The sequence below is a fragment of the Leuresthes tenuis genome, unplaced genomic scaffold (assembly GCF_036924035.1).
Source record: "Leuresthes tenuis unplaced genomic scaffold, fLeuTen1.0.hap1 SCAF_14, whole genome shotgun sequence".
NCBI classification, from domain to species: domain Eukaryota; kingdom Metazoa; phylum Chordata; class Actinopteri; order Atheriniformes; family Atherinopsidae; genus Leuresthes; species Leuresthes tenuis.
In genome coordinates, this window is record NW_027325368.1 from 9,749,235 (window position 1) to 9,774,999 (window position 25,765).

The window sequence follows — 25,765 nt, forward strand, 5'->3', positions numbered from 1 at the left end:
ATACTAATGACAGTACAACACATTTCTTGACCTTAACTGTAACCAAGTTTGACTGATCATTGACCATTTGACTAATATCCATGTTTCTCATACTTAAATATTTATCTGTATATACTCAGTGCATCTAAAAAGAGGGATTTAAAAAACTCACTAAACTAATTAAAGTACCACATAGGGGTGTCATTTTGGTAATGTCAAACTTTATAGACCAAACTAAAGATGTCAATATGAACGCATTAAAAACATGGCAGATTTTCTGTCTATCCTATCACTGATGATTGTTCAATGGCTTCGCTAAAGTAACTGAAGACCTAGTTCACGTTTCTATAAACACAGCCATTCTCCCTATAAGGAATTTCCTCTTTGTTACCCGCGGTATGAGCTTCACAAATCACCACATGAGGATCATAGCGTCAACGTTATCTGAGCCAATCAGATGTAGAGTTGGGTTTGCTTGCTTAGTTGGCAGCCAATCACAAGACCGTATTGCGTTGGAAAGGCGGGTTAATATTTAGTTCAGGAAGACAGACTGAAGTGAGGTGGGGATGAGAAATCATCATTTGGTTAGCTTGCTGCTAGCTGCCTACAGTCGTCCGCTAAAGTGTAATGAGCTTAGTAGCCGAAATTAGTAGATTATTTTACTTTTGGTAGGCGCAACGATGACCCATTGACATCAAGAATGGACATAAGTTAACAATGACGGGGGAGAAAAAGAAGAAGAAGCGGCTGAACCGCAGCATTCTTCTAGCAAAGAAAATTATAATAAAAGATGGAGGAAGTGTGAGTTAAATATTTATTTATTTTCGTTAACTTAGCTTGCCATTGAGCTAAATTGGCTTTCGGCTAGTGTTGTTCTATAGCTGTCTTATTTATTTATTATAAAAAAGCGGAATTTGTTTATGCCAGTTAATTCAATGGTTTACCACCGTACATAACGTTGACCGTTACCACTGTTTGGTATAGAAGGGACCGCCTAGCTAACTGGCTCGTTGTAAACTAGCATTGGCTAATGTTAGCGGCCCGTGTTAGCTGGTCGTTTACACGTCAGCTCAGGTAGCGCTAGCTGGTCAACGTCAACGTAACATTACTTTATCTCAAACGAGTGTCTTATAGTAGTTATTCAGTTATCCTGATTATTAATTTATCTAACGCAAATGAGCACCCGATGTTAGCGGTTGTTCAAAAAAATAAGTAAATGGTATTTGATTGCATCAAGGCTAGCTTAACATTAGCTCTCTAGCATATGTGTTTAATAGGATTTATAGATTCTTTTAAGAATAAAGCAACACTGTTGTTTCAAGATAAACAAGTAAGAGACCAAGTAAGGTTACTTGTCAGGCATGAGATCATTAAGCACGATTGTCAATAACGCGGACGAAGGCAAGATATTTAAACATCGTGTTTGGCACCGTCGGTTTAAAAAAAAAAAAAAAGAAAAGCTAAGTGTGTTGAAGTAAACAATATTGCACATTGGTTCTTCAACTGCCTAAGCGAATACCAGTCCTGTAGCAACGAACGAGCTGTAGTCCAAGTATGTACCGGATATATCAGTCAGGGCCTGTTGTTTCTCGCAAATCTATACCCCTGTCAATGACTATTAACTGTTAATAGTTATAATGCAGCCTTATTATAAAAAGATCAAATTGTCCCTTAATTGGAGCCAAAACGCTTTCCTAATTGGTCGCCTTATTAATGATTAAGGAATCCCAATTGTTTTAATCATACCGATTGTGGAAGTGTGTATGTCTTAAATGAGGATGTTGGTAGTTTGGTGGGGTTGTTATAAATGCAGTGAGACATTACTACTGGTTATATAATCAAGTTTGGAGAGCAATACAAAACATCTTTTAAGTCCATATGATTAAATAGTTGCAATATAACAAAACTAAAGGCAGTCTGTTCTATATCTGAGATGAAATCTGAATGGAGTCCATTTCATTGTTATTTGTTACTGTGGCTGGTTCTGACCACTCAGCTATTAAGGTTTCACCTACAGCAGCCAGCTGTTGATCTAGCCATTGCAAATGCTTGGTTTTGAGGCCACCACTGGACAGCAATACCTGATTTCTTAACACTTCGCTGGTTGTGTTTTTTCATGAAAAGAGGAAGTTGCATCATTCATATCAAACTGTTAACGTTGCTGAGTTTTTCAGTTAAGCAGATGTTGTTGATATATAGTAGAACAAAAGAGGAGTTGTCAATGATGGATGTGATTTATGGCCCAATCTAGACTACACTGGATTTCTGTGCTGGAAGATGAATAAAAAATCAGGTTGAGTTTCAAGTGTTGTAAGTTGCCCCTGGTCTACTTTATAGTCTCCACAATCATGACACCTAATTGTATTTCCTGCTACACTGCATTCACACTCAGGTTTACACACCATTTCATCACTTTACAGAATTTTAAAGGGTTGTGCAGCAGTTAAGTGCCCCCCACACCAAACAGAGAGCAGATTTATAAGATAACAAGGGTGTGTTTATTTATGTTTTACTCATTACAGACGTGTCTGTCTTTTTAGAGTGATCTAATAAACTCTTGTGCTACTTCACCTGTTGGATTGTATGAGTTCAGTGTACAGTAGTTCTGCTTCTTTTTGTTAATGAATTGTCATTGTTATTATAGAAATGCTAGGTTTTAGTAAACTCCCAAGAAACATGACAAGAATAAACATTTTGTTGAAATAAGTTATCTTTATCTGGTCTTGTACTTGCGGATCATAATCAAGAATTGTGAAATGCTTTGGACTGTGTAGACATTTAAGTATCTTGATCATGTTGTGTCATTCTAATTAATTATGTAATTAGAATCAATATGACTGGATTAATTGGGGGGGGTGCAGTATACCTAAACAATGTGATATAGTCCGTTATTTATTTATTTTTTTGGTTTTCTGCACAGGTTGTAGTTTTCTACACTTAAGGAACTTATGGGAAGTGGTCAGTCACTGTGAATAATATAAGTTCATTCTGACTCACACATTTTCCTGAATGTGTTAATTTCCGATCTGAAACTTTTTTTTTTTTGTTGTTGTTGTTTTCTTTCTTCTTTCATATAAATTTGCTGGTCATTGTGCACTTGAGCTATTGTCTCTTTTGGATATATTTATATAGTGCTACTTAAACATATAAAAGTCATGGTAATTCCAATGTTTCTTTCCTTTCCTTCTTTGGTCCTCACAGTTGTGGGATGTAACACAACTATTAAAAAAAAAACAAAAAACTAATGTTTGTGTTAGCCCTGCACATGTACAGCCATACATATGAAATTGTTGTCATATTCTAGAGGCCACAAAGCAAAACGATGTAGTGCGCAGCTGGAAACCAAAATTGTGAACTGCCGGGTCTCAGCCCTCGGGCACTCCAGGGCAGTTTGAGGCCCAGGAATGTGTGTAACAGAGGTTGGCGTTCTTCAAAATGAGTCAGAAGCACTTAGATTTAAGGTTATCAAACTTCTCTAGTGTTGTTTTAATATTCAACACTATATTGACTCGGTCAAAATGTCTCTTAGTACAGATTCTGCTTTTGCAAATCCACACTTTTACCCAGCTGTGGGTTGTCCCACAGGATCAGGCAATGCAGTTTCTATTATATCATTTGTCAGGAGCTGGCTTAAAATAGATGTCGGAGTAGGACTCTATTTGTTAATGTGTTACCATCAACAGGCACTTTGAGGCATGCTAAGATCGTTGTTACTTGTCAGCTAACGGCGTGTCTCTGTCTTTGTCTCCATCTAGCCTCAGGGAATCGGTGAGCCCAGTGTTTACCATGCTGTGGTGGTCATCTTCCTGGAGTTTTTTGCATGGGGTCTCCTCACCACACCAATGCTCACGGTAAGCGGGACACACACCCTCTCAGAAGAAGCTCTGTTATGTAAACTAAAGTAACCTCTTGTATGTCTTCTTATGCCTTCTGTTCTCTGAAATGTCAGCCAAAGAGTGGCATTTCTCATTGACTGAAATCACACAAGGCCCATCGGTGTCTATGAATAATTGAATCCCTAATCAGTTGAGCAAAACCCAGGGGGATTTTGTTTTTCATGCATGCCCATTGGCAGATGTTTTGCCAGACACTAATGAACTGAGAAATATGAATAGGGCATTAAACAATTGTATTGTGTGAGCACCAGCGCTTTGTTGAAAAGGTTTATCAGGGGGTCACTGGTGTTGTCGGCCCACAGCACAGATGCTGGCCAGGCAAACCACTCCACACATTCACCTCAGTGCTCTGTAGCAGCAAAGAGCTGTGTAATTCAAGTATTTGCTACAAGCATCTCAGGCCGCTTTAGAATCTTGCCACCAGATATGAAACTCAAGGTTGAGGTTTCTTCAAAGAGTAAAGCAGAATGGGTTTGTCAAGTTATGTAAAAATGTCTTATTCGCCCCTCAAGTAAAAAAAAATCTGGGTCTTAAAATCCTAAGAAAGTGAGCAGCACTCTCTGCTCTGAAACACCTGGGCAGATCAGTTCAGATGAACCACACTAACTGTAAACCCAGACCAAATAAATCTGCTTAGATGTGCAATCAAAAACCTACACTACAGATATTGAATATTTAGGTTATCATACAACTCTGATCAACATTGTCCGGCTTCCATTTTTATAGCTGGTGTGTCCTGCGAGGACTCAACCACTGAGCTACAACATGAGAGCAGGGCAGAGAAAGACTAGAGTCGGGTGTTTGAGGGGTGCATCGTTGTATCCGCTTATCCCTGGAACCTCCACAATACGCTGCTAGCTCCAATGCTGTGCTGCCATATCTGTGGTGGAGCCGTATTTCAGCTTTACTCTTTACAAAACAGATCCTGCCTCTCTTGTGTCATTATTTCTCTGTAATTTAAGTAGACAGGAAAGTTCTGTCTGTTATGGTACCCAATGAAGATGCAGTTCCACGATGAAGGCAGAAGAGTTTCCATTCAAATCTCAGAATTAGCTTTAAGCTTGTTTTATAGTCGCTCACAGTGCGTAACGTCAAAATGACATATTTCCTCCTGGCATGTGCCATGAAAAGGCGGTGCGTAGTCGTGCACCAGTCAAAATGTGTAACTTGGCACATGCAGAGAACAACAAACCGGATCGACCAATTCGAAAACAGGCTCAGCGAAGAAGTGCGTCTGTACGACACTGCACTGAAATAGCATAAGCAAGTAAAACAGCAAACCGATCTATTACTATTATTATTATTGCATCCTGAAAGGCAACGATAGTCTTTGAAGTCTAGTCTTGAAGCACACTATTTCATAACAAACAATAGGTAACACAATACACTTAAAAGTCCTATAACAATATTCTAAGTACTATATCAGACTGTAATGGTGATAACACACCTATTGACATTTCAACTTCTGTAGACTCGAGGCAAGCAGAGGTGAGAATGCTGATCATTGATGACAGTGCTACTCTTCCTACTCTTGATGGGGGCATTGTTTTCTCCTCCACTTTCATCGTTGTAAAGTAGTTTGCTGTAATTTTCACGTAGCAGCGACACCTCTGTGATGGAGAAGATCGCAACTACTGGCTCATCGACTCGCGCCACTATATATGGCCGGCATGACACCGTGATGTCATCAACACTGCTCGCACGAGCAACTATGCTGGGAGACTTTTGAAAATGTTTTGTAAGAGATGTGCCAAGATGATTTATACCAAAGATATGCTTTCATACAGAAACCTGCATCTCAGATGATGGAGAAACATCTGTGAGCCACATGATATGAACGAGACAGGTTTATGCAACACATACTTCACAAGTCTCCTGTTTGGTTATATGTGCAACTGTTCAGCATTAATTACAGGGGGTTTGTTGTCCTCACAGTCCATGGGCGGAGGCAGGATTAGCATTTTGGACTGATCAGATGCTGCCTGAAGATAAGAAGTACTGCTTCACAGCTCCCACTGAGAGAATTGCTTCATTAGTATCCAGCAGCAACAGTCTTCCCTGAGCATTCGAAGTCTGTTTGTGTTGGTAACTGAATCTCAGAGGAAGAGAGGAGATTCTTAGCTATGGCTTGAGTTTTTTCCTCTGTAGGCCTAAACACTAACCAGATCCTGTTATTCAGTGTCCATCGAGCTCCACATGTCCTAAACTAAACTAAACACTGTTGTATTCTCACACCAGTGTCAATGACTCTTACACCAAAATCTTGCTTTGGACTTTGAGCTCAGCATCCCATATTTTATAAGGACAATGAGCCGCCCTTTCTCTTCTTTGCACACACAAAGGTAACATACGAGGATATGTAATATCTGTCTGGCTAAATATCTGTTACAATCCTTTTTTTTTTTTTTATTGTTTTTAATCTCTGGGATAACGGCTATAAACCAAATACTGCCACAACCAAATACATCTTTTTATTTTTACCTTCGGAATGTAAAACCTTTAAGGTGATGCCAGTGTTATCAAGGACTCTCAGTTGAGATTTATATTACTGAGTTATTGTATCAGGATTTAAAAAGGCCGTGGAGCTTGTCGTTTTTATGCTGTTTGTGTAACTGTTTGACTAAAAACTGTCAGCACAATAGTTGCTCATCCAGACTTGAACCACAAATTACTCCTGTAGCCATGAAAGCACTTGGAAGCAAAAACTTACCACTTGTATCAATTTTCTCAACTGTTTAGGTCACTTGTCCACTTAGACAACTTGAAGCGTGGGTTTATATGCCTGTGGTAAATAAAACCTCTGTTTTATATTCTCTCCCTTCTGATGAGTCAGCGATTTAACATCTTCTGACCTTTCTAGCAGAAGGATGAATGCGCCGAGGATGAATCCAAGAGCAGATTAGCTAATCATCTACTAGAAAAACTTGTCAGCAGTCTTGACACGACAGACGTGCAAATTTAACTACATTTAGCACTCGTGTGAGGAACCATGCTCACCTACAGAGGATTCTTGGCATTTCAAACACAAATAATTCAGACATGCCATGTTTAAATGGTTGATGTTTGAGTGTGCTATAACAAGCTTAAATGTAACACTATTTTATAGATATGGTAATTTTGTGTGCATTATTAGACTATATTTAGATTATCCATTCATTTTCTATACCTGATGACAATACCTTCAGATAAATGTATATCTTTGGAATATTTTTCAATTGAGAATGTGTGGAAAAATTAAATAAAGTAATTAGCAGAGAAATACATTTTTGTAGTTTAGTAAATATGTACAAATTCCATCCTAAGTAATACAGTACCTGCTGTCATGTCCAGAAAAATGTTATTATGATTTAGGGAGTATTTTTGTGAGTATTTCTGGTGGAAAAGATTGAGATTATCTCGTGAAGCTGTCAGCCAACAAACCCAAAGCAGAGTAATTGTCTTTGACTTGTTGGTCTCAGCCTCGAGGAGGCTCTTAAAATAAATAGTTGAGTAATCCTTGACTGCAGTGTGACTACAATATTCATTGTTTTATTTGTGATCAAAAGTGGCACGTTTTAAGCCTGTAGCTCTCCAACATGAACCTTAATTAGGAATTTATAATTTAGTTGTTTTATTTCTTCCATCATCATTTGGTAAACCTTTGTACGATACAGTCACACTTGTCTACTCCACAGCTGTAGGTTATCTAAAAGCACTAAAGCCACTGTGGGTCACTGTTTCCATCGTGTATGTAAAGTGATTTCATCCCACTTTGTCTGTTTGGTTTCCAGGTTTTACACCAGACATTCCCGCAGCACACATTCCTGATGAATGGACTCATTCATGGTGTGAAGGTAAGAGACAGACTTATACGGTTCCTGTGTTCAGTCTCATGCTCGATCATCATTTTCATGATGGCAGTTCAACATTAACACATGCAAAGTGACAGAACACAGTCCTGCATGTTGACATGTTTCTTGGTGTTGCTTTAGATTGCTTTATATTTCATAGTTATTTGGCCTTATGGAGATGACAAATACGTTTGTATTCTCACATAAAGTCAGGCAGCACAGCAGCAGTGGTATTATTAAAAAATCCTTCACCAGCACTGCTCACCATCAGTGCAGTTACACAGTATCTCCTGCAAGCCTCCAGTGACTACAGCAGGTTCCTCAGTCTGTCAAACATCAGCTCAGCTGAAGGGCATCCAATCCAACTTAACAGTTACTGTGTTCAGGGAGGGAGACTGTCTAAAGGAAGATTGAAAGACTTACTTGTAATTGTTTGTTTTTCTTGTGATAGCTTGTGGTTGCAAAAATAGGATTCTGGGTTAACTAATCTTTGTTTAAATGGCAGAAACATATTATAGCGTCTGTCTCTTGTTTAGTTGAGGCAAAAGAAGAAGAAACACACTCCCATATTGACAGAAGAGTTTTGTGCTATTATTTTAAACACTAAACAAGTTTTGTTATGAGGATAATAATATGTAATCCCTCTTGTCAACATATTTTAGTCTGTCAGACCACACCAAGTGTTAGTGGGTGCTTTATTATTATCCTTTGGTTTTCACAAGTCTTTTTTTAGAGCAGCTAAGACTGATGAGCTTTAGACATGTGACTTGTGTTCATTTGTCCATTCAAGTATTAATCATATGTATGGAGGGCTGAAATAAGAGCAAAGATATTTATAAATGGCTAAATAAAGAAGTTTATATGATAATACATGCTTCTTAAATTAAATTACAATATTGTCTATGCAAAAATAAATTGATAGAATGTGAAATTAGGATTTTTTTCTGCTTTCATTTTAAACTGCATTCATTTAAACTTGTGTTAATGTTGTGATTTATTTACTTTTACGCTATTTTCGTAAGAATATATTTTCATGTACCAAACATCCAGCGTCCTCTTTGTCCCCCTCACCCACCTTTTGGCTTATATTTTTCAGGGGCTATTATCATTTCTGAGTGCTCCTTTGATCGGAGCATTGTCAGACGTGTGGGGACGCAAGTCCTTCTTGCTACTAACAGTCTTCTTCACCTGTGCGCCCATTCCACTGATGAAGATCAGCCCATGGTGAGAGCAAAATACTGACAACAACTACACACACATTTATCTTGTATTTGGGTAAAAGGTGAAGTTGTTATTCGATGGTTTTTAAAATGTATTCTATGATGTTACAACAGCGGAATAAAGCTCAACCCCCAGATTAAAAAATAGGATAATAGTGTGACATTGCAGTCTAACTTTGTTTTTTTGACTGTTTCTAATAGTAAGGCGACTTCTGCTTTCAGGTGGTACTTTGCAGTCATCTCCATGTCTGGCGTCTTTGCCGTCACTTTCTCTGTAATCTTTGCGTATGTGGCGGACATCACACAGGAGCATGAGAGGAGCACGGCGTATGGTTTGGTGAGGAAATGATTTACTGTAACACTGACAGTTCATTACTTTTCGTAAGTCAAACAAACTCAAGTGCCCCTCTCTCTCTCTCTCACCCTCCCCTCAGGTATCGGCCACCTTCGCGGCCAGCCTGGTTACCAGTCCAGCCATTGGAGCCTACCTATCTGTGACCTATGGCGACACCTTGGTGGTGATCTTGGCCACAGCCATCGCCCTTCTCGACATCTGCTTCATCCTGGTGGCCGTACCAGAATCGCTGCCAGAGAAGATGAGGCCAGCATCGTGGGGAGCACCCATCTCCTGGGAACAGGCGGACCCCTTCGCTGTGAGTTGTCTCACACTAATATCTACCCAGGACGTTTTCAACATGACTTGTAAGGGTAGACTGCTCACATAAACATTTAAAAATGATCATATTATCATATTTCTTGCATTCAGTCATGGCTTACTGTATAGCAACACAGTAGTAGTGTCTCCATCCAGTTGTCAAGTGAATTTGAAGCAAACTTTAAAATGACGTTTTTGTTGTTTAACCAGCTCCTGGTGTTTTAATGAATTTTGACAAAATAATGGATGAGGTGTGATTTTAGTGCTCAGTACTGAAATATCAGTCCAAGAAAATTCCTTTTGAGGCTCACTTTATGATTTAATGTTGTTGGACATAATCCACGGCCCTTGTTTGATACAGCTCTAAAATCCTGCTGTATTTTTTTAACACAAGGTTTCCTCAGCTTGAATTGGTCATCGGCTTTCTTCCAAAAGGAATTGCTCTTCATTATCATCCATCCTCTGTGACTCAGCACAATAACAAAAACGTGTTAAAATTTGTTTTTAAAAGGTCATTTAGAAAGATTCACAATGCACAGACCCAGTGTTCCAACTACTTATATAAACTTTGTAACACAGTATATTGAACAGTGGAGTTTGTTTCCTTCCACATATGTTAGGAGGGCATATTTTGATGGACAGTCAGAGCCATGTGTCTGTAAGTTACCTCAAGATGTAGGCAGCAATCACCCGTGTCTGAAGGGTCTGAATGTCTCTGTGTCTGGTCTCTGGTGTTTTGATGTGTGCGCCCCGTTGGCATTAACAAACTCTGTAAACTTATTTATTTATCTTATTTTCTTTCAGCCAATTCAACAGGCATCACATTTGTCAGTCAGAGGGCTCACTATAGAATAAAAGGCCCTTAATGTCATTATATTCACAGTACAGTGAAATGAGGAGTACGACTCCTTTTACGGTACAATAAGATTTTAAAAAAGGGACAAAAACACAAAATCACTCAGCAGACACAATGAAAAGACGCCACGTTCCTTGTCAACAGTTGGAAGTTGTCCTTGCGATGTGTTCATGTGATGTGAGAAGGTCCGGCAGGTGGCTTTGCATCGCTGCTGGCTCTTCCTTTCAGTTTGGACTTTGAGCCCTTAAAGACCGATTCGACCGAGTGTCCTTCAGTAGAGTTTTCATTTAAACAACCCAGAGCAAGAAGAAAAAAAGAGATCATGTTTGGCATAAATATAAATGATAATCAAATTGAATTATATGTCATTTCTACCATTTTTCCCCTTTGGGATTAATAAATAAAGCATTCATTCTTATATTTAGCCTAATAAGAATAACATACGAGTTGTTTTAGCTGTAAATTTCTTCTGACATTTGATTTGATTACAAGTCAGCTGTTAACAATGCAATGCATCTATATGCTGCACACTGTAACCACACATAGTTAGTTCTTTATTACCAAATACAGGCGGTTGGATCAGTCTGCACTCCCATATAATTCAAATAGATCAGAGTCCCCATCAGTTGGAGAGCAAACTTGACCACGCCTCATTCATTTTAGCTGATCAGTGGGACTGGCTGTCTTTCATACGGTGGCAGAAGTTTGATCACATGTGATTCAACTGAGCGAGTACAAAAAGTATACGCAAGCCTGCCACCATCATAACAACGCAGCCTACTGTCGCTGAAGAACACTCATCAGCTCAAAACATTAAATATGATACATGTGAGCCTTGTTTATATCTGAAGGCCGCAGCAGTTTTGGTGACAGCACCGTGTTAATTCTTGACTGAGTAGTCAGGCTGGCTGCATTCCTTGAGGTTGTACATGTTTGATCAAGACAAATACTGCCTGTGTGTTTTCTAATATGAGTTTTATTAGCACAGTAATAAATTTTTACTTTACAGATATACGGTTATACACCGTATGTGTTTTATATTGTTAAAGCTTTTTTTCCAAAGATCAGCTCAGATATTCACACACTCTTATTTTAATGATTTGCCATTGAGCTCCGTCTGCCTCCAACTTATTGCTCAGAATATGACAGTGATGTTACCATAACACTGGAGCTGCATGTTTCTTCTTCTGCTGTTTTACAGCTGTTGAACGTAACGTATTAACTCGTGCAAGTTTAGTTTTTTTTTTGTCTGAGGCTGGAAAACCACCATCTTATACCATCATTTTGTGTAGGCTAAAGTTTTTCAGTTATGTTCTGTCACTCCAACACACAGAGAAGTGTGCACAGAGTGTAACACAGAGAAGATGGAAAGCCTGTGAAAGAGTTTCAGCAAAGTTCATTTAAGTTAAGTGTTGTTTCTGAATTTTATGCTGTTGCTACCAAAAGTTAGGAGCACCGGTGCCTGCTGCTGGGCTCTGCTTTCTTCCTCTATATCACCCATCATATCAAAATACTGGCACAGCATTCATTCCACTATTCAATACAAAAAAAAATAGCTACATAAAGTAATTTCTTCTTCTGGGTTTTACAGCAGTTGAACACGAACATAATGACGCAATTGTAAAACGTAACTTTCCCACTGAGGCCAGAAAATCACCATTTACAAGGTTGGACTGTAATTTAGTGTGGACTGCAAATCCCTTAATTATGCCTCATCGATGCCGAATCTTCCAGGCATGCATTTCCACGCCTGCGGTTATTACTGCAGGACATTACACAGCAAAGGTGGCTTTGTTTCTTAAGACTTATTGAAGGAAAGAGTCAGCATGTGACAAAACCCTCTGGCACTGCTTATGTTGGAATTCTAGTAAGAAGCTGAAGAGTTCATGCTGTTTTCTTTTATAGTCTCTGCGTAAAGTGGGCCAGGACTCCACGGTGCTCCTCATCTGTATCACCGTGTTTCTCTCCTACCTCCCAGAGGCCGGACAGTATTCCAGCTTCTTCCTCTATCTCAGACAGGTAACGATTTGCACCTCCTACTGACATTTCCAGAAAAACTACAAAAATCATCAGATACATTTTATTGACACGCTTACTACAGTACTACATGAAAAACACCTACTTATCTAAAATGATCACATCTTAATTGATGTTGTTAAGGAGGACCACAGAGCTTTGTCTGAATGTGTGTATTTAGTGTCATACTTTTGTCTTGTGTGTTGCTAATTTAATATGAAGGGACCACACATTTTAGCTAAGAAGCTAATTTAACGTTACAGAAAAATAGGACAATAGAAAAAAAGACTAGCAGTATTCTGAAAAAGGACAATGTTGGTGGTTCTACAGGGGAAGCAGCCTGGAGCTCTGTGTCACCGCCTCCTTTTTAACAAACTTGAACTGAAGATTGATTGTGTAAACGGTGTCAGATTAACGACTGGCAGGCGTGTCTTTGACAGCTAACACCTAGCCTCCATCTTGAAAAACAGAACCAGAGTTTTGGAAACTTGCGCTAACATTACTCACTGCGCCTTTTTTTCTTTTTACTTTGTTTATTGTATTTCTTATTTGTTCACTTGTGTAGTTTATACACCGCCTAACATCGGCTAAATGCACCAGGACGACAAAGAAGCCCTTCATCTGAGAATCATGAAGTTAACAGTCGTTTTGTGTTTATGTGTGCATGTCTCTGGCAGTCGGTCCTAATCCGTTTTATCTACTATATAACCTTTGTTGATGCTCTCGCGTCATGCTCTGCAGGTCATAGGCTTCTCCTCGGAGACGGTGGCTGCCTTTATTGCAGTTGTGGGGATCCTCTCAATACTAGCTCAGGTAAATGAATGTAAACTTCTCTTGAAGTGAATCTAAATGTTACATTGAGCTTTATCATGTTTACACTTTTGATTATATAATTTTTCCATAATATTTACATACATTTAGATAAATGTGTCATCTATGAAATGCGTGTCCAAGGTCTCAGGAGGGAGGAGTCTGTGCCTGCTAAAGCCCATGTCATTTAACTTGTTTCCTTAGACGGTCGTGTTGGGTATCCTGATGCGTTCCATAGGGAATAAAAACACAATCCTGCTTGGCCTCGGCTTCCAGATCCTCCAGCTTGCCTGGTATGGCTTTGGTTCTCAGCCATGGTGAGTAAATCTTACAACTTTTGCTAACACGTCCACACATCCCTTTCTTTCTCATTCAGTTAAACAGGATTACAGAAAACCAAGAACCTACAGGTGGAGAGATGAGAAGTTCTGAATTAGAATAAAGTAAATGAGAGATTTGTTCAAATCATTTTCTTCTTTATTCCACCTACTGATTCACGTACTTACCAAATGTATCGCTGATAACAAGTGCATCCTTCTGTGATCCGATTATGTGGGCAAGCATCGCAGAAGACAGATAAAAGGGAAATGCTATGAATGTAATTTCACTGTAATGACAAATGATTAACCGCATCATGGTACAAGACTGTCAAAGTCACTTATCTTTCATTCAAATGATTTTCTGTGAAGTCAAGGCAGGATCTGGTATCTACATAGAGATCATACAAGAGATCAGAATTAGTGAAATCTACTATGACACTGTGATCAGTACCTATTTATTAATAGAGTTGAATTTGAAATCGTTTAAACCTAAATTTATTGTTTTGTGCTGTTATTACCCAGACAGACCACTAGAGGGAAGCACAGTCTTGAGCAAAGACCACTAAAGACTCCTCAGCGACCAAACTGTCCCCTCAAAATTATTTTAAAGTTTTATACTTGGTGCCTTTTCAAATATTGATGATTATATTAAATGCCTGCACCAAAAAAAATACTTCTCTCACACACACACACACACACAAAGTATTCTGTTGGACCATCTTTAGTTTGATTACAGCACACATTCCCTTTTTTCATTTCAATAAGCACAACATTTCTGTCCCTCCAGAGTTTGTAATAGTTTTGCCCATGATCTTGTATTAATGATTGTAGAGTCAGTCCGCTGAATAAAGCCTTTTCCAGCTCATCCTGAGGATTCTCAACAGGGAGACTCAGGTCTACACTCTGTGATGTCTCATGCTCGCTCAACTACTTTTTTTTTTTTTTTTTTTTTTTTGAGTCCAATGAATTCTGACACTTGGAACATGCCTGTGCCATCAGGGGAGAGAACCAAATCCCTGGTCATTCAGCATATTCGGGTAGTCAACTGACCTAATTTTTTTGGGCGCATAACATCGCTGAACCTAGACCTGACCAACTGAAGCAACCCCAGAATATTTGCTTTGCTAACTCTTGTTGGTGTTTTTATTAGTGTTTCTTGGTCAGGTAGTGTCTATATTTTTTTTTTACATTTTCCAAATGCAAAGAAAAGTGCTGTTGTCCAGCCGCCACCACCCATACACACAGTCAACAGGTTGGGTTTAATTTCTCATGAAACAAGATCATTCACATTCTCTTGTTTTGCTCTGGAGGCAAAGACGTGCACCCATAATATCTATTGATCCTGAAAGAAATCATTCACGTCTCCTCTCGGCTTTGTTCAATACACCAGAAATTAAGTTACATAAAGGTCAAGTTGGTTGTATCATACATTAAGAGGAGAATTTTCTCCTCACAAAGGCTAAATAATCTTACAGCTAGTGTCTCTATCACTGAAATTGCTACAAAACTGAATTGTGACGTATACGATCAATAATGACAAGCATATACACCCACAGTTATTTCATAAAACCAAACATAGCCGATAATTTAAACGTCTTCAGATGTTTTTTTTTTTGCTTTATGAAGGCTTACAATTGAAACAGTTCTATAGGAGTGGCAATTTCGAAGAACATCTATTGCTTTAGATTCAGAAAAATAAATGAAAATGTAATTTTTTCATCCCCTGACATGTGTGTTATGGTTGTAGGATGATGTGGGCAGCTGGAGCTGTTGCAGCCATGTCCAGCATCACTTTCCCTGCCATCAGCGCCATTGTGTCCCGTAATGCAGACCCTGACCAGCAAGGTAAGAAATGAAACTGAAACTGTTTGTTGGGATTTATTTGTAGGTCTGTGTATCGGCGATGTTGAGATCTACAAAGCAAATGTTGTCACTCAACAATAAATGTTAAGTAGCTTAAAATGACAAATGTTTCTGCTATAAAGCAAACTTTCTCTTGTGCATTAGTGTTCAAGGAGGTTTGATAACATTATAACTTTCCAAATACATTCTCACTTAAACTTTATATCTGCACTCATGTAAATGAAAGTGAGAATCATAAGCTGTCAGCACTTGTTTTGTTTTGCTACGTGCTGTTTGATGCTGTACTTGTTGGGATTGAGAGTAAAGGTGGGAAACTGTATGGCGTGCATCATTTAAAAAGCTGGAATAGGAATCTGTTCCCATATTATCTGATGTCTCATGCTGTCAGAGAGACAGTCGGGTTATGTTGTGCGCTTTCTCTTGTGTATAACAAGTAACAGCGTTGTTCATTTTGCTTATGCAAAAATGAAATGGAATCTGTTAAAGATGTTTAACGTTTCCGTCTCATGTGTAGGTGTTGTCCAGGGAATGATCACTGGAATCCGGGGGCTCTGTAACGGTCTGGGCCCTGCTCTTTATGGCTTTGTCTTCTACTTGTTCCACGTGGAGCTGAGCGACACAGACGGCTCCGAGAAAGGTGCCAAATCCAACATGGCTAACCCCACTGATGAGGTGAGCTTTGATTGATAAAGTTGCTTTTAATCCATCTCCAAGCCCATTTTGTGTGTATTGATTTTTCTGATTGGCGACCTTCTGCCTTCTCTATTTAGAGTGCCATCATCCCAGGTCCTCCCTTCCTCTTCGGTGCATGCTCTGTGCTGCTGTCTCTGCTGGTGGCCCTGTTCATCCCCGAGCACACGGGGCCCGGCATGAGGCCCGGAGCCTATAAGAAGCACAGCAACGGGGCACAGAGTCACTCCCACAGCCCACAGGGCAGTGGGGCAGAGGGCAAGGAGCCGCTGCTGGAGGACAGCAGCGTATAACCTCAGCTAAGGGGGGCAGACTTCCTTGCTCCACCCCCAAAAGTCCCTCCACACATGAACAGATGCACACATTTTATCACATGGACGCTCATGCACCTCAGGCACACATCAGAGTAAAGTGCCGTGAGAAGGAGTTTGTGACCATGTGTTTGTGTCCACAGCACAAAAGTGGGTGCCCCATCCCTCGCAGCCCTTTCCTTTCTAAAAGCAGGGTTTTTGAGGACTCTTTAAAGACCCTGTATGAAGACGCGGTTTTGAATTTTTTTGTTTTTGTTTTTGGGCTGCAGTTAAAGTGTGTGTGTGTGACCTGGCTCAGCTGGACTCCAGTCTCTGGTTTCTCTAAAGCTGTAATAGAGTGGAAAATGTAACCGCTCGTCCCCCCTTCCTGCTGCTTAACAGGACCGAAGCGATTTTGGTTACGAGTGCAAGTGGGGTTTATCTCAAATGTTACTAAATACCTGTGTGAGTCTTGATATTGCTCTTAAGTTAGTCAAGTGGCAACTTTGTCAAACCAGAGCGTAACAAAGGGTTAGCTGAGCACTTGTTTAATGCTCTTTCACAAGCTAACTCATGTTTCGATGCTTGTTGTGACGACTGCTCTGTTGAAGCACCCAGAAGGGAACACTGATCATCATCTGTGCACACAACAGGAGAGCAGCAGCTGTAAGAGGAGAGTTGGAGGGGTGCTTCCCAATCTCAGTTTGGATGGTCAACCAGTTCAGATACTGAAAGCTTTGTTAGGACCACACTTTGTCTGAATATCACACTTCTTGCAGAGAGAAGTGCAGAAAAGAGACCACTTTATTAGCTGAACTGTTTTTCAATGTTTACTTGCCAAACTCTAGATTCATAGTACAGTTTGGGTTGTATATTTTTCTCTGTTAAAACTGAAGGCTAGTTGTGCTTCAAGTTTTTATTCAAGAAACAAATGTTGCCTTGAAGTGGCTTAAGACAAATATACAGAGACGTTGCGTATCCTGTATGAAGACCAAGGTCTGAGAAGGCTCTGTAATCTTACGCTATTGCTCCCATCGGAGCTGCTTGACACTTTTTATTCCTTTGTATTCATGCCCTTCCTGTTACTTTGTTTCCTGACATTTATCACCATCAGGGTTAAGGCTTACAGAACCACAGTTTTATTTTAAAAGCCTCTGGACCATTTGGAGCTAGAGCGTTGCTATCAGCATGTCAGTATTGGCACTGACTGTTAACGACGAGTCTTTGAATTAATATCATTAGGTTCAAGAGAATATCAGTCACGCTGCTTCGGGAGAAAATTAAGTGTGCTGTAGCGTGGTTAATAATCATTTCTACTGTTGTCATTGGGTAAGACCTGTGTCGGTTTCATAGAATTCCTAATACTGAAGCTGCCATACAGTTAAAAAAGGGGCACAGCTTCATTTTTCAAACTGAACTAATTCCTATCGTTATCGTAGGATGAGCCAATAAATTTCCAGATGCAGCAAGTTCTCCTCCCCTCACCTTGTCAATACCGTAGCTCAGAAAATAAAAATGAAACAACTAAATTGAACCTTTTGGAATCGTTCTTGCACACTTGTAAGGGGCGTGTGAGGTGGGGTTACTCAGTTGGTTGCAGTCTGTAGTTTTGCCACTAGATGTCGCTACATCTCACACTCTGCACCTTTAACAGCCTGCAGATCCTCCACAAACATGTCAAACCAGCTGCAGAAATGCAAACCTGTGCTACCACAACGACTGTGGGATCTATACAGAAATACTGATGTCGTCACCAACAGGCAAGCAAAGTTGAATCTGCTTTTGTTTGTTTTGTTAATGGTCTTACATTTTCAACAAATGCATATTAATTCAAACTAGGATTGAAATCCTCTAGAATACTGTGAACGTCCTCTTTCTCTTTGTTTTAGAGGAAATTCAACTTTTGGATCATAAATTATAGTGCAGCCAGGAGAGTAATGTTTTACAAAATGTACACCATGGGAATTGAGAGTAGTGTGAACCCTGGGAAGGACACGTGCACACCACCCTAACTCTGGAGATTTAAGATGATATATTTTTTTCTCGCCTGTGGGTAGAACAGCTTCCTACCTGCTGCCACTGTTTTGGTACTTTGCATTTGTTCACACGCTGTGTTTGTAACTGCAGAAATCTAACGTTGCTCTGTGAATTTCTAAATGCCTCTACTAGCGAACAGTACGTGTGTCATGCTGTTTAACATCTGAGCTGAAACGTGTCACAAAGTTTGTGCCAAAAATAGTTTGTTCCGTTTCCTTCTTTATTTCTTTTGTACATTGTGTATGAGTGATTTGGATGTTATTTTGGCTGTCAGTTCCTCACTTGTCTTAATTAATTTTCCTTTATTTTTTTGGCAGAAAATCTAAGTTCTAATGCTGTTTTTTTTTTCATAGCTTTTTAAAACTTAAGACATTTTAAGGATTCTTTTCAACATTATTCTTAAGATGGTAAATGATCAAAGAGTCTTCATTTGATAACAAGCATTTGCAGTTTTCTTTCATTTGTTTTTCCCAGATTTATCTCTGAATGTTCCGGCTGGAGAGGAACACGTTGACCACTCAATATCTGCAACACTCTGACTCAACCTATCATAGTTTTTATTCTGTCAGAGGGGTTGTTACTACGCAAAAGGCCATTTAAAACTTATTTTCAGAATCCTTTTATTTATCCATCATTGGGTGAATACTGAAGTAAAAAAGCGTGCACCCAGATTCTCTATGAATTGGTTCGATTCTGCACCAGCCCCACGTGCACTCATAAGCAGACAACTGTAAATGTACAAAAAGCCCTGTGTACGTACAGCAAATGTATATATTTATTGCTCAAGGAGATGGCCACCTCTCTGTCTCTTTGGTTGTATGGTGCAGTTATTCTATATTTCTCAAGACTTACCTGCTAGCCACTCTTGTTTTTAGTATGATGTGGTTTGTGGCCTGAACCCCTTCTCTGTGTGCCTAAAATTAGCCAAGAAATGAGTATGGCAACGTAAGTAAATGGTGGTTATTATGTAAATATGGGAAACTAATGAACTATTTATTAAAGGTTTATTGTACAATGATACAGAGAAATGTTTCTCTTGTTTTTGTGTGTTTTTGTGGTTTTGATTGCGTCCAAGCAACAATATCATTAGGGTTTTCCCGGCTTCTTGTTTTCAAGATGAATATCCTGCACTTAATGGCTGTTTAAACCCATTAACTCACTACAAACTGAAGTCTTGTTAACTTTTAACTTCTGTTTTCAATTCCTATCACTATTTAATCCTCTAACTGTGTTTTGCGATCAGTAATTCTCCCCTTTAGAGTTTCCTGGTACTGCTTTTGTCTACTGTCACACTGTTCATTTATGGGCACTTTAGTTACTGAATCAGCACAGTGCCGTAAGTCAACTCTGCTTCTTCCTCACAACAATTGTGCACTTTACATGCGAGGTAGCCAAAAAAATCGTTAATATCACACCCAGAATAATTAACTTGATATTTACACTATGCAGGGTTTCAAATGAGCAGTTTTCATGCGCCGGCAACATGTTGCAAAGACTGAGAGATTGTGTCAACTTAAGAGCTCAGAGGACACGTCAGTTTGTTGCTGCCTCCATAGGTGCAGGTAAGACATAAACATGAGGTAAAGCCGTGTTGACCCCTCATACACATTCATGCAGTGCTGTTTTACTATAAAACACTCAGCTGATCAACATGTATGGGGAAATGTGGAAAAGAAAATTCAACATGTGGACTGAGGGGAAACTGGAGCTCAAATCACTGCTTTATGGGTGGGTGAGTCAAAATCAAGAACGTCCTCTAGGCTAAAAGGAGAGGGACGATTTAGCTCTCAGTTCAAAAGTCAGCACTAGTGACAGTATGGGGGTGCAGTAGTGCACGTGGTATGGGTGACGCCTGTGAAAGCACCTTTGACAATAAATGCAGCTGAGTGAGCAACATCTGCTGCAAAGTTTCTTTGTTTGTTTTTCCAGGAAAGATCCTGTTAAACTCTTCAAGACTATGCCAAACCACAGTCTCCATGTTTAACAGCGCCATGGCTCCATAATGCAAGTCCTTATTTTTGCTTTATTTATTGGGGGGGATTTTTGATTATTTAGCCCACTTTCATTGAGCGATCAACACCATAACAGGGTTCTAATTGATTTAATAGTGCTGCCACTGGGACGCACTTCGATGTTTTTCTTGCGTTGTTGAGAGGAAAATCTTTTATTTCCAAAAATACCAGCACATTACAACACTGACACAAAAACCTAACGCTTCAAATATGTTAGCATGTTCCTACATGAGACTGATGTTACTATTGCATCACTTTCGCTTATGTATTTGAGAGATGAGCCTGTTTCGACAAGCGGTGAGAACTTGTCGGTTGAGGGGGTACGTTTCCTACTACATTTCCATAATAATCTCTGCGTGTCCGTGCAGCGTACCTCACTGCTGTTTTCCTCCGTCTGCAGGAATATGATGATGTCCGCAAAAGTGTCCAAAGGGAACAGCAGGTGTTATGTGGTCTTAACCTGGGATCAAAGAGATAATAATAAGACTCTTAACCATAATCCATGCCCATTTTTTCCTGACAAGCCCTGCTGCAGCACTGGGCAGTGCAGTGCAGTGGATTTAGTTACAATGGACTCATCAGCACAATGTGGTCTCATATTGAGCACTGATAATCACTGTGCATTCACTGTGACATGCAGGCTTCAGTAAACAAGTGGATTGTGTGGAAAACATCAACAACCTTGCAGCTGTTGTATGTGGCACAATGGCTTCAGTTAGCTCCTCATGTTTGGCATACAGGTTTCCAACTCCCCTTGGAAAACATTTGTGGCACAGAAGAGAAGAGGGAATGTTTTAACTTGCGGCCTTCGGTGCTTGTAGCTGCGCAGCACATCAACAAACGGCAGGTTCCAGCTTTCTGGGAATTAGGGGCACAAAGCCTTGTGAGGATTAACAGCTCTTTGGCAGGGAAAGGATTGGGCATGTTTTAACAAGAGCAACTTTACTGAGCGCTTTAGAGAAGCTTCTCAGATGACCTCCTTGGCATGAGTGAGTGCAAGAGCGACTCCTGAGACTCTCATAGTTTATTTGTGCTCGTGTTGCACGTGAAAAGTAACCTTGTGGCTATTTGGGGGGGGGTAACTGCTGGAATGTATTGGGATGCAGAGCTACTGTCCTTCCACATCTACTTTCCAGCCTTCAGGTAGGTGCGTGTGTGAGAGAGAGAGTGCTTACATCTTTAAAAAGAGCCCTCTTGCACTCAGTCAGAGGCCACACGCAGTCCACAGCACCACTGCTGTCCATTAACCTCAAAGACATACTGCATCCATCAAACTGTGCTCACTTAAAAGAATTGTGTTTGAAAGCACTGGAAATGGCAGCAGGAAGAAATCTTTCTTTTGAGGCACATACTTTGTATACCCACAGACGCACTGCGAAGGGGAAATGGGCGCAGTGGTGGATGTCCTGACACAAGACAGCTTCTTTTCCTGTGGTTAACGTCTTGCATGCTTGCGTCTAGGAAGAGCCCCAGGATGAGTCATGTGGGAACTTTATTGTTTCTGCAGTCGAGTTCATCAATGTGAGCCTGGCTTTGTCACTAACCTTTGCCTTCTTCCCCGTGTTCTATAAGCAGATCAGCGACATATTCTCCCATTACTGCCTCCCACTTGTGACGATTAACTTGGGGATACACTAGCTGTGGGCCTCTAAGAAAAGACTGTTTCATCCCCAAGTCTTAACACAAATTTACACAGCAGTGCAGCTTAAGAAAATCCATATACTTACATGTATTTTCTCCTCAGATATCTCTCACACCTCTTACAGAGAGCATGGACCAAACCAGCCTTATCATTGTGAACCCTGATCCGGTTGGTTGTTGCTGTTTAGTGCTACCTACATAACCATACGTTGGAATAAGGTAAAGTGGCTGACAGGTCAGCTTCAGCTTTTATGTAAGAGCACTCTAATCCCTCCCTGCAGAGAGCTGATAATTTCAAACAGATTTAAGTCATTACTGAGAGGGGCTGAACATAAACTAGCACACCTGTGCCGTGAGTGACAGCTTAAAGTGCCCCCTCCGTGAGGCTTTTAGCCTCAAATCACATTACTCTGTATTACCGCCCACGATTTTTAACAGTACTCCTTAGGCTACATCAAACAGCCCTTTTATTCTTTCCAATTCAAAACTGAAACCTCAAGATGAGCCCAGTTCATGGACTAAGCTCTTCACCACCAGGGTTTAAATCTTCAGGTGAAACAGTCTAATTCATTTTCAGACATGTTTTTCTGTTCTTTTTATCTAGACTCCAGTTTTGAATTGCAACATGATCAAAATATACATTTTATGACAAACTTATAGATGTTATCCAACAGTGCAGCACCACACAGAATCTCAATATCTTTGACCCAACTGTTTATTTACTCTGAGACTTAGTCTCATGTCACAACACCCCCCCCCCCCCCCCCCCCCCCCCCCACACACACACACACACACACACACACACCCAAATCTCTGCTAAGACATAACCTGCCCAGTAGCAAACAGGCAAGCAAAATTAGCACCAATCGAGCAAAAGCACTCCACATGTCGTTTTGTTACAGTGCATACAGAAACAATACACCTTCACAATAATAAAGCTTAAAAACATTAAAAATGATTAATCCCAAATGTCCCATTTACAAAATCACTTTGCGTTACCCACAGTACTTGTGCATCTTATTTCTATCAGCAGTACTTGACACGGTTAAATCATTTGACTTGGGTCCTGCGCTTAATTGAATTAATTCGACATAATTACAGTAACAAGGGACACATTGCCTATTTAAGGTGTTAGAGCTAATAGTGTACGTCTCAGTGAAAGCTGAGCTGTGAGAGTAAGAGAATTCTGTGTAGACCTACAGGACAGGATTGTGTGAATCTGGATAAAGGTACAAGAAGATTTCTACAGCTTTTCACGCATCGAAAATACCCTTATTCTGGCAAGCCAGTAATCAAACAGGTAACCAACGAGCCAAGAGTCTTTATGACCGAGATCAAGATTTTCTATGTGGAAATGGAAAAACCTTACCGAGAGACAACTATCAGTGCAGTCACGCTTAAGTTTTGCAGTGGCCATAAAGAGGCCACTCTGGACCTGGAACTCCGAGCAGGCTGTTACTCTCAACCATGAGTAACAACACAGTGAGGGAAACGAGCCACTGTGCAATACCTCAGTCGCATCATCACCACAGGCAAGCATGGGCTTGACAGCATTATCCTATGGGGGAAGTTTTCTTTTACAGGAGCTGGGAGGCGAAATACTGGGATGGATGCAGAAAGCTATTAAGAAAGGCTGAGTGAAAATCTTTTCTAGAGTTTCCAGAATCTCAGGCTGAAGATTTTCATTCGCCTTTTTCTTCTACTTTTCACTCGATAAAGCAATAAAAGACTGTTTGCACTTGTTTTCACTTTTTCATCGTAGTCCTTTGAGTTGATTAACGGACAAACGTCTGAAGTCTGAGAGGATTAAATCTTGTAGGATCTGAAAACTGTTCATATGCACTGTCTGCTTCTCAATTCTTTTTGTCACAACACTTCTTTTTCTTAGATAGAAACACTGGACACATTACAGGAATGGAAAGTTGGAGGGGTGATGCAAACACTTTCCAGACAGATTTCAGTCGAAGTCATTTAATCTCCTGATCAGGATCTCTGGCCTTAAACCATAGTGTGGCTTTAGTTTTTTTTTCTGTTAAATACTGACTTCAGTTACTTCTTTGAATCATGTTGGTGTCAGTCTTCTATTCTTTTTTTTTTTTTTGCAGTGCTTTGTCAACATATCAGTTGTACTGTTTATATTATTCTAATTTTCAAGCATGGTGTCCAAATGTATGTAATTGTATCATTTGACTTTTGTCATATATAGTTTTTTTTTTTTTTTTTTCCAACGCCAGAGACAAATTCATAGTCTTTTCCAGGATATCCATGTTTGCTTGTTGTTTGCTTTCCAGGTCTGACTTTCAGACAATGTAAGTGCTTTTTCAACATCCTACGTGTAAATATCGGATGCTTAAGTTTCCTTGAGGACACCACAAAGGAAGACTTACTGCCTCGAGTGAGATTACAGCACAGCACAAGTACAGGTCACTTTAACAGGAAGTTCAGTGGTTGGAAGTTGTTTAAGTCATTAAAAATTATTTTCATACTATGCGGAAACTATTGAAAAAATTCATCTGTCTGCTAGATAAAATGGTGAAGTTATAAAAATGTTCAGAACTATGATTTGGTGATGGGTTAACAGGCTTTTATCTATTCTTCTATTAGCAAATGTTTTCCAATTAGAAAAATCTATTTAGATATTGTCAAATCTTGCTTGAATATTATCTGTTAAATATTTAATTGACTTATAAGGATAAAAAGGGATATTATAGGGAAAAGGGATAGAGTTTTGTGAAGGTCCCGTCATAATAGACAGCGGTCAGGGCCCTCTCAGTTTGGAGGATCGGGGGGTATTCTGACAGGGAAGCAAAGTTAAAAGCTCCTCAGAACACGGTCACAGAAAAGTGGATTTTTCTCCACATTAAACTTAAAAATGTTCCAAGTGGTTTGGTCAAAAGCCAAGTCTATTGGTTTTTACACTGAATTAGTTTTGCATTAGACAGTTTTCACTATTTTCTCAAGTAAAGCACATCCGTGTTGCTGTTTCACGCATGGTTGCATATTTGGAAAAACACCTGAATTATTGTCAGTCACGCAGCCGCTCACAAACGCAAAGCAACACAGATGTTCTTTGGTCAATGAAATCGTGACGCACAAAGTAAAGAAATGGTCAGAAGTGACGTAGAGTAAAAAAAAAAAAACAGCAATGACATTTTTTGGAGATTGGAATTGTTTTAGATGCATAAAAACTCCCTTTAAATGGTACCCACTCTTAAAAGCTCATAGCTTAGCTCCTCCATCAGAAATACTTCAAACTCGGAGTGTTCTGACCGCCGTGTGCTGCATGTAAGACGCTGACCACGCACACAACCTCACTCTCCAAAAAACTTTTTCAAAAAGTTTAAGCTCAATAACAGTTTATCACTTTATACTAAAGTGAAGTCTATAGAATATGGTTACACGTGTTAATAAACGAAAACTATTTGTTTTACCAGTACTTCACAAACTGTACGCGCCTCTTGACCCTTTTTCAGTTTGAAATACTCCGTTTTAGCATCTGTCTCTTTAAGACCCCCTTCCTGGTTGCTATGATGAGTGAGTTGATTGATCGGGAAGGGAAGAGTGTAAAATAGCAGCTCATTCTTTGTTGGAGGTTTACCAAACAAACGTGTAGATAAGCTTAATGTCATTAAATTAAGAATGAAAAGTGA

At 39.8% G+C, this 25,765-nt stretch overlaps 1 protein-coding gene across 1 annotated transcript; it reads left to right on the top strand.

The window, feature by feature from the left end:
* The first annotated feature begins 505 nt into the window (after nt 1-505).
* Nucleotides 506-19,480, top strand: mfsd14a2 (major facilitator superfamily domain containing 14A2). Its single transcript, XM_072363238.1, has 12 exons — nt 506-780; nt 3,735-3,830; nt 7,646-7,708; nt 8,802-8,929; nt 9,148-9,262; nt 9,360-9,578; nt 12,342-12,455; nt 13,194-13,265; nt 13,467-13,579; nt 15,330-15,427; nt 15,960-16,117; nt 16,216-19,480. Exons 1-12 carry the CDS (start codon nt 697-699, stop codon nt 16,426-16,428), a joined length of 1,473 nt encoding a protein of 490 aa, XP_072219339.1. The 5' UTR covers nt 506-696; the 3' UTR covers nt 16,429-19,480.
* The last annotated feature ends 6,285 nt before the right edge of the window (nt 19,481-25,765 follow it).

What these genes read in the sequence shown, in the direction of transcription:
- mfsd14a2 (XM_072363238.1), top strand. Translation starts at nt 697, where the DNA reads ATGACGGGGGAGAAAAAGAAGAAGAAGCGGCTGAACCGCAGCATTCTT. An exon ending in GGAGCACGGCGTATGGTTTG is followed by an intron (nt 9,263 to 9,359) that starts GTGAGGAAATGA and finishes CCCTCCCCTCAG; the next exon opens with GTATCGGCCACCTTCGCGGC. An exon ending in TGCAGACCCTGACCAGCAAG is followed by an intron (nt 15,428 to 15,959) that starts GTAAGAAATGAA and finishes TCTCATGTGTAG; the next exon opens with GTGTTGTCCAGGGAATGATC.